Raw genomic sequence first — 15,116 nt, 5'->3', positions numbered from 1 at the left:
CACCCAAAAGAGTCCACCTACTTCTCAATAAGAGTAATAAGAGGCATGAGAGATTAACTGTTGGGTGACAAAAAGATAGTTGAGGCAGTGTTCCTGTCACCTTCTAAGCCCCTAGAAGGGATGTGAAGCAAAGCATTATAACAAGGAAGCTTTGCAGCTTTGCCCAGTGCCAGGAGCTCTGTCCTTTGGAACAGCCCTCTTGGTGTCTGTGAATGACCCACACCAAAGCCTGAGTCAGGTTGGTGTCTGAGTCGGGTTAGAGCTGGAAGCTGACTCCAGGATTCAAAGGAACACAGGTGAAAGAAATCAGTGCTTGAACTCTGGTCTGGGGGGGAGATTTTCTTCTGAGCTCTCTTGTAAGGCACTTCTTAGTCCTATTTTAATCTCTGCATATTCTTTGTGCCAGTTTTGTTGCAAGAACTACACTTATAGAGATCTGGGATTTTAGCTTTGCCATCAAATAGTCTGGAGGAACACAAGCCAGGAACTGAAACTTGAATAACCTTAAACCTCAAAGATCCCTTTACAGCAGAAACAATTGTATCTTGTACAGCCCTTTTGCTGTGTGAAAGTATACAAATAGGTATATAAAGAAACATCTTAAATGAGTAATGAGGTAGAATGTCTTGCAATTATTTTCAATTTTAGGATTTAAATAAGCAACACAAATGACTTAAAGAAAATTACATACTTTCATGATCCAAAAAGTTAAATTGAGAGCTACATAAGGACAGTGTACAGCAATAACACCAATAAAAGTAACAAACCTTATTTCCTTGTAGGAGTAACTGTGAACTTATGTGTAACTTATGACTTTGCTAAATTAAAAGTGCACTCTTCTATAGTTTATATTCATTGCATTCTGTATTAAGCTGAAATATTTCTTATTCAAAGATGATCTTTTATTTTTCCAAGACAGCTCTGTTAGCTATGCCAAGTACCTTTCAAGAGAAAATTATTAGACTAAGTCAGTTAAACCATGTCTGGTAAAATTTAGCCATGTCAAACCAAAAATTTCTCAGAAAAGTGTACTTGGATGAGACTAATATGTGAAAAATTCTAATTTGAGTCACTAACAATAGTCCCTTCAGTTTTATCCTATTAATGCTATACTGACCCAGTAAAGTCAGTCTTCAAATATGCTGCTCAATCACATCTTACAAGACTAGCCTGGCTCATTTTCAGAGAGATGTTCCATTCATCTGACTTTTTCTATTTTGTTTTAACATGTCAAATTAATAAGCCAATGTTTTATTAAAATACGGCTGCCCTAAAATGTGCAAAGATAAAAGCAAGGATACAATTATCAGAATATACAGCAGCACAGCTAATATGACATGCAGAAATTCCAGCAGTACTGAAAATATTTTAATGCATCTGCCCTCCTTGGCTACCCTGTGTGTTCCTCACCTTCAGTAATTTCTCTAATCATGGCAAGACAGAACAACTTTTCTTTTTCTTAGCCAGTTTCTTTTTTGTTTTGATTTCCTTTTGGTTTCCTTTTGGTTTTGTTCAAATAACACAATAGGAAAGGAAAACTTCCATTTTACAGGATTTTTTTTTTCACTCTTTAAAATCAGTGTATGTCCGTATAGTTCTTTCCTAAGTCTGAATAAGTCAATTATTCTACTATTGCTCCAAGAACACTAACAGCAAAAAGAAAATATAAATCACTACATAAAACAGTTCGCCAAGAAACTAGGGTATTTTAGTTTCTCTTTGCACTGGCCACACTGATGGAGCAACAAATTTTGTTGCAATCTATCTGATGAGAAGGAATAAAACCATACATAGAAAGGCAAAGAGCAGGAAAAAAATCTAGAGTAGGGTGAATGACTAAGACTCCTAATTTCTCACATATTTTATCCCTGGTTATGCATAGCTGTGTTATCCAGAGAGCAGCTTACGTGTTGTGATGAATGCAGACAACCCAAAGCTGCCAGGGCACACACAGCACTGTGAGAATGAGACCAAAATAATTCCAGGCTAGATTTTATCTCAGAACAATGTATTTATCCAGCATGGAACTGCATTCCATGCAGTTCTATTCCGCAATTAAGCTATTTCCATGTAGTCAATCAATGCATTTCTAAACTGGAGATGCAGCAGTTCTTCCTTTATTAGTCACACATGAAGAAGAAATGGTGTGACACGTGATAATCAGAGTTTGCCCCAATGGCAGCGACCTGGAAACAGCCATGTTCAAGATAGAGCATATGAGAAAAATGAGCAGCATGAGACAGACTCTGGTCTATTCAGAGAACCAGTGGGCAGGATACCATGGGAGTCAGCTCTGAAGGGCAAAGGAGCTCAGGAAACCAGGCAGCAGGTCTTTAAGGACAACCACCTCCAGTCATACAAACAGCTCCTCCTGATACTCAGCAAAACAAGTAGATGTATCAGAAGACTGGCCTGGCTAAACAGGGAATTTATGACAGCACTCCAGTGCAAAAGGACAAATACAGGAAGTAAAGTCAGGGATAGTCTTCAAAGAAGAAATCTGAAGAACATGCCCAATTCTTCCTAAACATGATGGTGTGCTGGGTGGCCAACTAGATGGGTAACCACTGATCAGATAATAGGGCTTGGAGGGCAGAGATAATGGCTTGTACTCCACCTGAAGGCAAATAACAAATGGAGTACTGCTGGGAGTTATCCTGGGACATGTTCTATTTAGTAGCTCTAACAGTGACCTGAAGCATGGTCACATCAAGTTTGTAGGAGGCATCAAACTTGGGACCAATAATTACCTTAACAGAGGGACCTGGGCAGGCTGGAAAGATTCGGCAACGCAAACCCGTCAATACAAAATAGAAAAAAGACAAATGTAAACCTGCATTTGGGAAGGAGCAGCCCCTTGTGGCAATACAGGTTGGGAAATGACTGGCTGGGGAACAGCTCTGCTGGAAAGCACCCGGGGCACATCACGCTAAACACCAGCCACCCCTGGAAGCAAAGAGGACCAGCACCACCGGGGTTGGACCAGGAGAGCATCATCAATAAAACAAGGCGAGTCCTACAAAACGCTTGTCACCGTGAGGACACGGTGGCCACAAGCCTAAGCAACCCGGCCTGACCTCCGGCTGGCCCTGGTGCCGAAGCGGGAGGAGTGAGGGCCTCCGGCACTGTGCTCCAAGCCGGTCAGCCCGTGACCCTACAGAGGCAAAGCTGCGAGCACAGCACCGGCCAGCCGCACCCCGCACGCGGGGCACCCCCGCGCCGAGCTCGCAGCTGTGCCGAGCGCAGAGCGGAAAGCACCGACGGCACCACGAGCCCCAGCGCCGCCCGCCCGAGCTGCCCCGCCCCGGACGGGCCCGCCTGCCCCGGAAAGCGCCGCGCACGCACGCGCGGAGCTGCACGTGGCACCGGGGCCACCATGGCGGGCGGGAAGGAGCTGCTGGACCGAGCCCAGGTACTGCGGGGAGCCGGCCGGGCGGGACCGGAGCGCTCCCGGGGCTGCGGGGAGCCGGCCGGGCGGGACCGGAGCGCTCCCGGGGGCTGCGGGGAGCCGGCTGGGAGGGAGCGCGGCCGGGTCGGGCTTGACCTGCGGCTGCTGCCGCTGTGGTGCCGTTGCAGGTGAAGAAGGCGGTGGAGGCTCTCGTAGCTTTCGCCAGAAGCAAGGCCAAGGGAGACGTGCTGCTCCTCAACGAGAGCGAGAGCATCCATCTAATGGTGACGGTGTGGAAGGTCCCGCGGGCGGCAAAACTCATCAGCATGTAAGACATTGATACCCGGCCGCGTGGTTGTAGGGGTTGCTCGTGCCCTTTGGCTTGGAAAAGAGCACTTTGCAGATTCTGAACGTAAGGGGTTTGACTGCCATGGCCTTACCACGGGAGTTTCCAGGTCAGGACGCTGCTTTACACCTACTTTTGGTATAACTGGAAGCTGGGCAGTGCCAGCTTTTTGCACAGAGAATACTGATTCTGTTGCTTGCCAGTTACAGGGCATATGCCTTTCAGTCCTTAAGCTTTAGAAAATAGATCACCTTCTTTGTCTTGACCCATCCCCACCAAATCATTACTAAGACTTCTTTCTGACCTAAATATGGATTAGAAGTCTCCTTTTAAACTGTATCTGCGCTATATTGAGGAGGTTTACATCCGTGTGTCAGGGCTGCACTGTTAAGAAGTTTTGTTTAGTAACTGCAGGGAGGAGCATGGAGGGTCCTCCTCCTGGGACCTGTGTGGTAAGGGCTGCTGGCAGCGAAGAGGATTCCACTTTGCATCTGACTGGAGCCGTGGTGTTCCATGATTTCACTTTTACAGTTCTCTATGCTAATCAAGTGTAGGTTCCTCTGAGAATATTTAGTTAACAGAATCTAAATACAGGCACTTCTCTGTGTTGTTAAAGGGTATTGATCTCCAGTGTAATCCTAGTTCTGGGGAAAACTTTCTCTTATTAGACATTCTTTATGCATCTCATATTCTCATTGTAGACCACTGCCCTTTGGCATTCGACCAGAAACAGCTGAGGTTTGCCTGTTCACAAAGGATGAACCAAATTTATCAGCAGAACAGACTGAAAATCTCTACAAGAAACTTCTACTCCAGAATGGGATCAGAAGTATTAGCCGGGTAAGGGAGGTCCCTCATGGTATAATACAGTACTGCCATTTCTTTTATTTGATACTACCAAAAAGAGTACAAGTAGTTGTTCTTTTCTGTTTATATTCTCTAGTAAGATTTTTCTGACTACTTGAACTGTGCTGCTTCTAAAATGCGATGTTTTCTCAGAATGATTTCTTCAGTTTGAAACAGGATTTTTAGTAATCAGATACAGTTTCTAGATAAATGTTCAACATTTAGATTGAGTAACCAGCTGGGAAGACTCACATTTGAATACTTTAGCCCTTTGCAACTGGATTGGATTGTTTATGCCACCAGCAATAAAACTATAAAACAACTTGTTATTTTATCTGCAGTGTTCTAGCCTGTGATGGACTGTCAGTTATGCAGCTTTAATCTGTGCAGTTCTGAGAAGCATTTCAAGGTTGCATTTTTAGCAGCAGGGACTAAACTGGTGCTTGTGTTGCAGATCATCTCATACAGAACTCTCAAAAAGGAATATAAAATGTTTGAAGCGAAGAGGCGCCTCCTGAACAGTTTTGATCTCTTTCTGTCTGATGACCGAATTAGAAGGCTTTTGCCCTCACACCTAGGAAAACACTTCTATGAAAGGAAAAAGTAGGTCTTTAAACTTTGGAAATCCATTCTTGCATTATCTTTTTTAAGATCAGATTCTTCTTAGTAATGGAGGAATTGGTTTTCTTTTGGTTTTTCTAATTACTTCTTTTTTTTACCCATCTCACTTTCTGTTAGGGCACCTTTATGTGTAAACCTGAAAGCCAGAGATCTTGCCAAGGAGCTAGAGAAACATATCCAAGGGACTACACTCCGAGTCAACAACAAAGGGTGCTGTTAGTAAGTACAAAATAGATTAATACATCACTTGAAGGATGTTTCTACCTTAACTGTATAAATTTTAAGTGAGTTATTTTTATTCCTTTTATATGTGAATAAAAAATGTTGAGGGTCACAATTCCAAATGGGGGGCATTTTGAACCTTTACCTGTATAGTTAAATTAGTAGTTATACTTAAGTTTTACTGTGAAGTTGAAGGGTTTTGTCTCTTTCCTTTTACCTAAGGAATTTCCAGGCATCTGTCACTGTCAAAGAGCATTAATTTTAACCTAATTTAATAATATTTTTCTATTTCCAATATACTCTATTCTAATAATATTTTTTTTCATGCCTTGTGTATCTGAAAGGATCTGAATTGGTAGAAATGCTTTGTAATGTCAGGCAGAATTTGCACGTCCAAATATGGAGAGATGAATACAGATGACTCCCTTCTGTTACCACAAAAGATTTCTACAATAGCCATCCCTCCTTTATAATAATTGCAGATAAGTGGGTTTTTTGCATTTTTGGGTATGCCTGAATGAAACAAGTAACTTGAAATAAGTTTATTTGCCCATATAGAATTATTATTCCTCTCTTCTTTCAGTACAATGCACATAGGTCACACTAGGATGAAAGTGGATGAGATACTTGAGAATATCATCGCAGCAGCAAAAGTGATTGATAACAAGTTACCAAAGGTACTACTGATTGACTGCATTACAGACAAATAGGTTCATATTTCAGCCTTATTTTTACATAATAGACTGGTTTTGTTTTTGCAGAAATGGAAAAATGTAAAAATTCTTCACCTCAAAACACTTAAATCGGTTGCACTTCCAATATTTACTGCAAATATCTCCAACCTGGATGAGCTTGACAAACAGCTCTCTCTCAAGAAAAATGAAGTAAAGGTAACAAAAACTTCTTCAAACTTCGCATAAATTAAATCTGTACATTTAGTTCTAGTTCTTTGTCTTCCTTCTATGCATTGTCATCTTTGGTTTAAATGCATTAGCAACTGATCCCAGGTTTTTATTGCTAAAACTGCTCAGACAGTCCTGTCTCAGGGCTTCAAATACTCAGTAATAATAATGAAATTATGGAAACTCCCTTACAGGTTTTAAAGCCAACTGGAAATAAATAAAGTGTTTCTACACTTTATTTATTGAGTTTTAAACTCAAGGGACCTGAGAATCATTCTTAGAACTTTGCTTGTATTGTTTATCCATACTTGCCTCTGAAAATACACTCATTAACATATATGTGAATTCAGATTATGCATCGTTCTTTGTTGGTTAATCAGTGAAATCTGAATAATTCTCAAGCTCATATTTGTGTATATAAAGGGAGCTCATACTTTTAAAAAATAATAATTGGCTATTTCTTTTTACTGAGTTCTGATTATATTCATTTGTCTGAAATTAATTTAATGAATATTTAACTTAAAGACTGTAATCTTGACATTACTATAGTTGTGAGCTATTTATAATAAACTTCTGTATGCAATGCATTTTTTTATATTTTACATATCATTGATTAGTCCAGGTCTATTGAATAAGAGTCTTTAATGTTGCTACACCATCTAATTTTTAACTACATTAAAACAATTATTATACATTTAGAAATGGTATGGGGATTTGTCTGAGTTGTACTTCTGATTAATTCTAGAAGGCAAAACCCAAGAAAGTGAAGAAGACAGGTAAAAACCTGAAGTCAAGTCAAGTCACTGTGGCAAGAGAAAATAAAGCTGCTGCTGCTACCCAGGAGCCTGTGTTAAAAGGAAAAGTAGAAATAGTCCAAGAACCAGGTGATTGTGATGATGAAGAAGAAATTCCACAACTGGTGCCCATACAAACAACAGGCTCAGCTAACCTGAAGGTAATTGTGGAATAATATTGAGAAACTTGTTTAGTTAAAACTAAACATTTTGAACTGTTTAAATTGTCCGTTGCTCCCTAGGAAGCAGTGTTAGGGAACAGTGATGTGTTATCACACTGCAAGTAGACTAGGGCACAGTTCAGTTTAAAGTATTTGTCATTTGTAATGGTTTTCGCTGATCCTTCTTCCTGAAAAACAGGAAATATGTTTCTTGGTAGGAATGGTAAATTTTTTGTTTGTGTTAAATACAGAAAATGGAACCAAGTCCAGAAAAAGGTGACAATTCGGGCAAGAAAACCAAAACAGTCCTTGGTAAGAGAAAGAAACAATCTCTAGTCGTGGAGACGCCAAAATCAAAACCTGAAGTTACAAAAGATGGTGCAAACTTGCAGACATCATCGAAAGAGAAGAAAGCCAAGCAGGTCAGCAAGCCAAAGGAAGCAATAAAAGAAAAAGACATGAAAAAGACTCCAAAAAAACCTGAAGCAAAGTCTTTTGCAACACCCAAAGCTGGCAAATCAATACAGTCAGCCAGGAGGGCTTCAAAACCACCGAAACAGACCCCCAAAAAGGCACGTGTGCCACAGTCAGTGTGAACAGTGTCTGTTGTAACTCATTTTGGATCTTCATTCTGTGGTGTATTTTTAGTAAACAAATTTATTGATGAAGTAAAATACCTTCTTATGAAATTTGATCCAAATAGATTTTTTTTTTCACCAAGATCTGTAATGATTAATTGGTTTCCTTCTAATTCACAAGCTGGTATAAATAAACTCACTGTCTTAATGTCCTCATCACCTTTTATCTTTTCCTGGCCCAAACCAAAAAAAAACTCAAATGTTTCAAGTGTTGAAGGGTAGAGAGGGATCTATCCCAAGGAAAAAAATTCTGAGAAATATTTTAATAAACACTGCCTTTCTGAAGCAAGAAGCATGCATGCCAAGAGCAGCACCTTTACTTTAAAGGTGCTACAGGTTTTTTTTTAATTCTTTAATTGTTCAGGTTGACAATGATTGGTGTTACTGCAGATATTTAAGTTAGCAGCCTGATACCAAGCCATACAGTGTAATTTTTAGCTGTTTTTACCTAGGTATTTGTAAGTTTAAAATTTTGCTTTTACAATATATCTTTTACAACATTAATCAAAATCTTACCTTCAGTTTTGAGTTTTATTTCTGCTTCCAGAACAGTTGAGAGTATTCCTGCATGATGGTCACAGAACCGTTGTTCTTCCATCTGAAAAAACCCAAAGGCTGTGTGAATTCAAGTGTGCCAGCCTAGTGAACTTGTCCTGTTAGGGCATGAAAAATACATACTTGAGCACTGAAAGGTGATATATTTGAAATTTTGCAAAACTGCCCAGTTGTTCTCTGTATGATCACTTGTGTCCTTTGCAGAGTGACAATATGAAGCAGATTTGTGTTGAAAAGTCCTAATGGTAAAAACTCAAAATAAAAAAAAAAGGTGGTAAGAGACAAGATTAATCAACAGGAACTAACCAGCCCAATTTGTCATTCAAAAAATCCTACCACACCTCCTTTTTAGGGTATCCTCATATCAAGATGCTTAGAAAGAAGGTGGGTGCTAAATAAAATGTGGTAAACACTAAGGAATATGAAAATGTTCTGTTTGATCTGTGGTGTCAACTTTTTTTGACCCTTTTGCAACCCTAACTTTTTGGAACTTTTCAACTATTTTGTGAACCAAAAGCTATGATAGGAATTGAGTCTGTAATCCCAGTAAACCAGTAGCACTCACTGTCACTGGAGGAGCAGTCTTCCTCAGCAGCATCATTTTTTGCATACTATTTCCACAAAATTGTGGAAGGTGCTATTAGGCCTGGTCATATAGTTCCTGTTAGCTTGATATTTCTAGTTACTGTAACACTGTCTTACATTATTAAATAAGGAGTTAGATAAAAGGCTCTTGTGAGAGCAGGCACAGGAGTTCCTACATCTAAATATAGTTCTTGTGCTTGAGGACTTGGAAGTGTAAAAAGGTAGATATAAGATCATTAACTAACCCAAGGGTGAACTAAAATATGTCTTGTCTTTTACATAACTATTTTACTTACTGAATTTTGCATCCTGCATTGACAACTTTTTTCCTGTTTGTCAACCTGAACTTGTATTCAAGCCACTTTTTTTAAGTCTCCTCAAGCACAGTTGAAGATGCACGTTGTGACTGTCTTGCAAATCTCGGCTCTCTGGGACCAGCTTGCCTCTCCTTGCAAGTGTGGAGATCAACGAAGTGGATGTTCACCTGGGGACCGCTTTTCTGAAGTGTCTCCCTTCCAGGGTGCCTGAAGTGGCACTGCCTTCAGCTGGAACAGCCGTGGGCCCGGCCCTGTGCGGCTCTCTGCGCCCGGGAAGAGCGGCGAGCCCCTCTCCCAGAGAGGCCTCATCTGCCAGATCAGCCCTCGAGTCGCAGAGCGGCGGTCTGGGGGCTGGCGGGGCCGCTGAGGGCGGTGTGGGTGTGCCCACCTCCCTGCGCGCAGCCCGGCCGTGCCCTCAGGTGCGGGGGGCGTGCCCCGACCGTCCCCTCAGGTGCGGGGGGCGTGCCCTGCACCTGCCCGCGGGTGGGAGGGCGCGGCCCGGCCCCGCCGTCCCCGGCCCTGCCCTCAGGTGAGCGCGGCCCGAGGCGGCGGTGGCGCCGCTCCCGATGGCGGCCCCGGGCGGGCTGGGCCGCTGCGTAGCCGCCTTCTGGCTGGCGCTGGCCTTCGACGCGCTGGGGCTGGCGGTGCTGCTGGCCGGCGTGTTCGCCGACGTGTTCTTCTCCGACCTGCTCATCTACGCGGGCGGCATCGGCATCTTCCTCAGCCTCGTCTGGTGGGTGTTTTGGTACGCGGGCAACCTGGAAGTGCCGCCCGAGGAGCTGCGGGACGACGTGGGGCTGTCGGCGCCCAAGGGCCGCGGGGACACGCTGCTGCGGCGGCTGGTGCACGGCTTCAGCCTCCGCCTCAACGCCGCGCTCGCCCCCGCCCGCCCCGCCGAGCTGGAGCTGCAGCTGCAGCGCGCCGGGGGCGCCCGCGGCCGCCACGCCGAGCCCGGCAGGTGAGAGCCGCGACCGCAGCCGGGACGGACTCGGGGAGCCCGGCTGGGAGCTCTGACTTCGGCTAGAGCCTGGGGAGCTCTCTTGCCCGAGATTCGGGTTAACACTTGCTGTGTTAAACCACCTGCCCGCAGCTGAGGCTTCTTAAAATAAGAGTAGTGGGGAATCTTTCTCAGTTCAGGCGGTTAAAAGACGAGAGGGGAGGATTGCACAGGTGGGATTAGGCAGGGAAGACACTTCCTGTAGCCTCGGAGAACGGGAAAGGCGGGCAGGAGTGAAGCCTGGGGAGTGAGGTGGAGCTGGCATGGGGACAGCTGGTGCCCGAAAGCTGCACAGGAGCCGTGGTGTTCTGAACTGGTCCTCACAGCAACCAAATGCGGCCAGAAATGGCCATTAACCACTACCCCACACCGGCTCTTGGGAGGGGAAGCCCCTTCGTTAGCATCAGGAAATGTTAGTTCATTGGAGAACAAGAAAGGTGAAATGCTGGCTTGGGGACAGAGCTGTAGGTAAGAGGTTGAAACTTATAAATGCAATCCTCGGTTAAACTGCTTGTCTAGGTCCTATTTCAAAGCGTGGTTGAAAAACATGAAGCTTTTCAAAATATCCCTAGAGTGTTCATTTATACAGCAAAAGTCAAGCCTTCACTTCACTCTGTAAAATCCTCTATTGAAGGAACTATAAACACAGTTTTGTACTGTTTGAACTGTTCAAGGATTCTAAACATCTCGCTGTTCTGATTCACTATGTACAAGATCAGCTTTTCCTGCTTCTCCTTGAAACTAAATTCTGAAGATACTGTTAATTTACAGAAAAGTACATGGAAATAGTCTTCTTTCATGAGAGCCATGAAATTTTTCTTGAGAGAAAGTTTTAACAGTAGGGAGATGGAATATGGATAATTATTGCTTAATAGAAAACTTGTAGGAGACAGGAAAGAACAGCAGCAATACCACCTTCAAAGATTGTTACTGCTCTTTAGTTTATTATTAACTACACCTGCAATTAGAAAACAGGTTGTTGAAAATTAGTAGTTCTATTTTCAGACCTCCTTTTTCTTCTGAAATTGGCAGGTCCATATTTGCAGGGAAAGATTTGCATTTATAAATTATTATGCAAAACCATTTCATCTAAAGATCATGGCAATAGCGGATATTGAACTCAGCAGATAATCTGCTATCTCTGTAGATGCAATATGTGTAGATGGATATAGATTCTGTTGTAAAGAACTCCTAGTAGTGAAAGTTATCCATTATTTTGAAATATTTCAAGTCTTATTCTCGATTGTAATTAGATTTATATATCCTATAGGGATATCTATAGTGATTTAGTACAAGATATCTCAAGTAAATGGCAGCTTCTGTTGCTACAGTAAACAAACTTCAGTAAACTTCAGAAGGAACCAAAACAGAGGGGGTGTATAGCAGTTATGTTACATATTGGATCATAAACTCTATGATTTTACTTGCAAAGTGAAAAAAAGGATAACAAATGGTTTTACCTTGAAAGATAATTTATAGTTTCCTTTTGAAGTAAGTTCATCTAAAGTGCCTTCGAACTTCTCGTAAACAACCGTCTGAATCAGATCCTTCCTTGCTGATAGACCAAATCCTCTCCCCATCAAGAGATATTTATGAACGCAACCAAACGGGTTAAACATGTTCGGGCAGATATTGTCTGGATAAGGAGGAAAAAAACCACCACCACACACACACATTCAGAAACAAAACAAAACAAAACAAAAAAAAACCAAAAAATACCACACACACAAAAACTCACCCCCCTCAAAAACAAACAAAAAATGAAAACAACCAACCAAAAAACAAATCACCAAAAAACCCCATATGCTTTCAATTTACTGTCCATTTGGAAACCTTCTTGAGCATTAACTTTTTGAAATTATAAAAGGAATGCTACAGTTCTGATTTCCCATCTTAAAAATTATATAGTAGAGAAAGGTGAGAATTCTTGTGATATGGAATGCTTCTATTAAAGAAGTACTAAGTAGATTAGGATCCTCAAGCCTGAAAGGAGATGCAGGGTATGAAGTGTTCTAGAAGTCTATACAGTCACTATGGGAAAGGTATGAATTGCGTGTCTCCCAAGGCAAAGCAGGAACAAACAAACTGTCACGTGATATGTAATTGGAGTGTGGGATTACTTGACATGAGACAGATAAAAATTTACTGATTCAAAAATCCGAAGGACAAAGCAGAAGAGATGTAAAGATAATATTTGGCTCAGGAAGACCCAGGGCAGTCAGTGGCAGTTAAGATGATATCCTGAGGAGATATTACTTGTGTGCTATATTCTTATGCCTTTATTGAGACATCACACTTGGCCATTATTGGAGATGGGCTGGTGACTTGATGGACCTTTCTTTCGGGTCCCAATAGGCTGTTAAACATAAGGAAAAGTACTTCTAAGATTGACTTTAAGAAACAGTTTAGAGTTATATGACCATTTGCTCTAAGACTATTTCAGAGTAACCTCTTCTTCATGTGTTATCTTCAGGATCTGTTGAAGACACGACTATTGATGTTACTGCCCCAAAAAGTGGGGGAAATGCTGCAAATTATGGAAAGAGATTCTCTGCTCAAGACAAGAGGATTCTCTCATTGTGGAATAATCTCTGCAAGCATTGTGGACTCTCCATAAAATGGACATGTGGAGCCATATCTCTGCCAAATGCACCTATTTCAGTGTTGGACTGGATATGCCTTGAAATGGTGAAAATAGATCCCAAAAAATCTCTTTAAGTAGTGAAAGCTAAAAAAGAATTGAACCTGATTTGCCGAAAAATCACTGCAGCTTGTCATAGAGTTGGTTTTATTTTTTTTTTTTTTGTTTGAATTATTATTATTTTTAATAACCTGGAAGGTTTGGATAAAAAGCTCTTGCACAATGAAAAGCTCTTGCACTCTTTTTTACCAAGGCCTGGAAGTTAAACTTACTGTGAATTTTTATAATGCCAGTGCAATACTTTTGTTTGTAAGGGTGCTTTTAAAATGTCTGTATTATACTGTTGATGCAAAGCTGCAAATGTAGAAGTTGATCATAGTGTACATACACAATTTACAGTGTCTCTTGTAAAGTTTCATTGTTATTTTGAAGTAACCCGGGATCTGAGATTTTATAAGTAGATGAATAACACCAGTGATATTGGCATACAAGTACATTCTTTGTAGTTACAAATGATGTAATACGATGACTCTCCCAAGAGGCATTTTTAGTCCAGTGATGTTGGAAATTATGTTCTTAATGCTGAAGCATTTGAGGGAAGGAACATGACCAAAAGAAACCCTGTTGATTAACAAGTACTCCAAGGTGTTAACAACATTAAAACATTAACAAACAGTATCTGGGAAAAGATTTCTACTAATGCTAGTAATACCTCAATTGTGCTAATGATAAAATTGTGTGGAGAAATTCCTCCTGAGTTCTTCTGATTTTGAACTAACACTAAGAGTTTCATGCAACCATCAGCAAATACTCGTAGGTCTTAATCCACAATTTCAGTGCACAATTGTTCTATGCCACACCTCATTGAATACTTGAGGTGGAATTAAGGAAATATTTACTAAGAACACTGTGGCTGTACTTCCTTGTGAACTCTTGAAACGTCTTTGTGTTTTCTTGTAAAATGACTGGAGTAACTTTTTTCTATGCATATTCTCATTTTAAAATATTTTCTGAATGCTCTATCTTTTAGCAAATTCAGAAGAACACTAAAGGTCTGCAATGTGATTTTTCCTTTACTATCTGCAGTTTTTAGGAGGTGTATGCAATTTGTTTCCTCCTTTTAATGGAATTGCAATGTGATACCACTGTAGTTTTGCAATGGTCTGATTTTAAAAAACCAAACAAGCTCCTCCCTTAAAGCCTGTAAATCAGTTTTCATTTGCAATAATTTTTTTAAAATTTCCTTGTTCTGAATAGATGCTTTTTCTGATTCCCCATCATTTAACTTACGAAGTGAATTATGATATATGGTGTTTAATAAGTGGAATGATTAGTAACAGCTATAAATTAAGTCAAGACTCATACATGTATTTCACATACTTAGTCTGTGAAAACCAAAATTTTCTATTGAAGTGTTGCAATAATAATTACTAGAGTGAATTGAGCAGGCCTTTGCATTCCTTGTATATTATAATCTAATTAATCCAATATTAGTATTTAATTATTGTTGCATAAGATGGTAGCTAGAGTGCAACTTCACATAACAAAAGTTATGTGGAATTCCAACTAGTTTACTAATATGAATAGTATATATTTTAAAAATTAAATATAGGAGCTGATCCATCAGTGAAGGAGGATGTTAAGCACAGAGAAGAGTAAAGCACTAAAAGATAACTGAGATGGAGTGTCCAAACAATGAGACAGTAATTGCTGTGGAGCAATTAATACCTGTTGTAAGTATTATAACTATTTTCCTTTTGAAAATGTATCCAGTTACTGTTTCATGCAATCAATTTACCTTCTAAATCAGGAAGGCTAATACTAAACAGAAACTAGGCATCATCTGCAGTTACACATTAACAAATATTTAACATTATTTTAGTTTCATGATATGCTTATCAGTTCTGCTCAATGCAGCACAAAGTCCATACAAAGAACTTTTACATTGTTGACTAGAACGAAGTTCTTGGACATGTTTAGGACTGCTCGCTGTTATGTGAATAGAGTTGTACAGCTAAGAGTAGAATTCCTCTACCCATTGAGGAAAGTCCCATGCATGCTTTTTAAAATCTTAGCCAAAATCACAAAGAACCAAACTAGTTC

At 40.8% G+C, this 15,116-nt stretch overlaps 2 protein-coding genes across 2 annotated transcripts; both read left to right on the top strand.

The window, feature by feature from the left end:
- The first annotated feature begins 2,864 nt into the window (after window positions 1-2,864).
- On the top strand, window positions 2,865-8,074 carry RSL1D1 (ribosomal L1 domain containing 1). Its single transcript, XM_056503338.1, has 9 exons — window positions 2,865-3,412; window positions 3,577-3,716; window positions 4,436-4,574; window positions 5,035-5,183; window positions 5,319-5,420; window positions 6,007-6,100; window positions 6,185-6,313; window positions 7,071-7,280; window positions 7,532-8,074. Exons 1-9 carry the CDS (start codon window positions 3,377-3,379, stop codon window positions 7,874-7,876), a joined length of 1,344 nt encoding a protein of 447 aa, XP_056359313.1. The 5' UTR covers window positions 2,865-3,376; the 3' UTR covers window positions 7,877-8,074.
- Window positions 8,075-9,848: 1,774 nt separating this feature from the next.
- Window positions 9,849-14,457, top strand: LOC130259235 (transmembrane protein 238-like). The gene is made up of 2 exons (XM_056503339.1): window positions 9,849-10,333; window positions 12,846-14,457. The coding sequence occupies exons 1-2, from the start codon at window positions 9,942-9,944 to the stop codon at window positions 12,853-12,855; spliced, it is 402 nt and encodes a 133-aa protein (XP_056359314.1). The 5' UTR covers window positions 9,849-9,941; the 3' UTR covers window positions 12,856-14,457.
- The last annotated feature ends 659 nt before the right edge of the window (window positions 14,458-15,116 follow it).

The sequence above is a fragment of the Oenanthe melanoleuca genome, chromosome 14, assembly GCF_029582105.1.
Source record: "Oenanthe melanoleuca isolate GR-GAL-2019-014 chromosome 14, OMel1.0, whole genome shotgun sequence".
Classification (NCBI taxonomy): Eukaryota; Metazoa; Chordata; class Aves; order Passeriformes; family Muscicapidae; genus Oenanthe; species Oenanthe melanoleuca.
Note: the sequence above shows the minus strand (reverse complement) of the source record. Positions and strands in the feature narration are given on the sequence as shown.

Bases quoted from the DNA above. Each gene is read 5' to 3' on its own strand.
- RSL1D1 (XM_056503338.1), top strand. From the start codon at position 3,377: ATGGCGGGCGGGAAGGAGCTGCTGGACCGAGCCCAG. The intron at 3,717-4,435 runs GTAAGACATTGA...TTCTCATTGTAG, and splicing joins GCGGCAAAACTCATCAGCAT to ACCACTGCCCTTTGGCATTC. The intron at 6,101-6,184 runs GTACTACTGATT...TTGTTTTTGCAG, and splicing joins TTGATAACAAGTTACCAAAG to AAATGGAAAAATGTAAAAAT.
- LOC130259235 (XM_056503339.1), top strand. From the start codon at position 9,942: ATGGCGGCCCCGGGCGGGCTGGGCCGCTGCGTAGCCGCCTTCTGGCTG.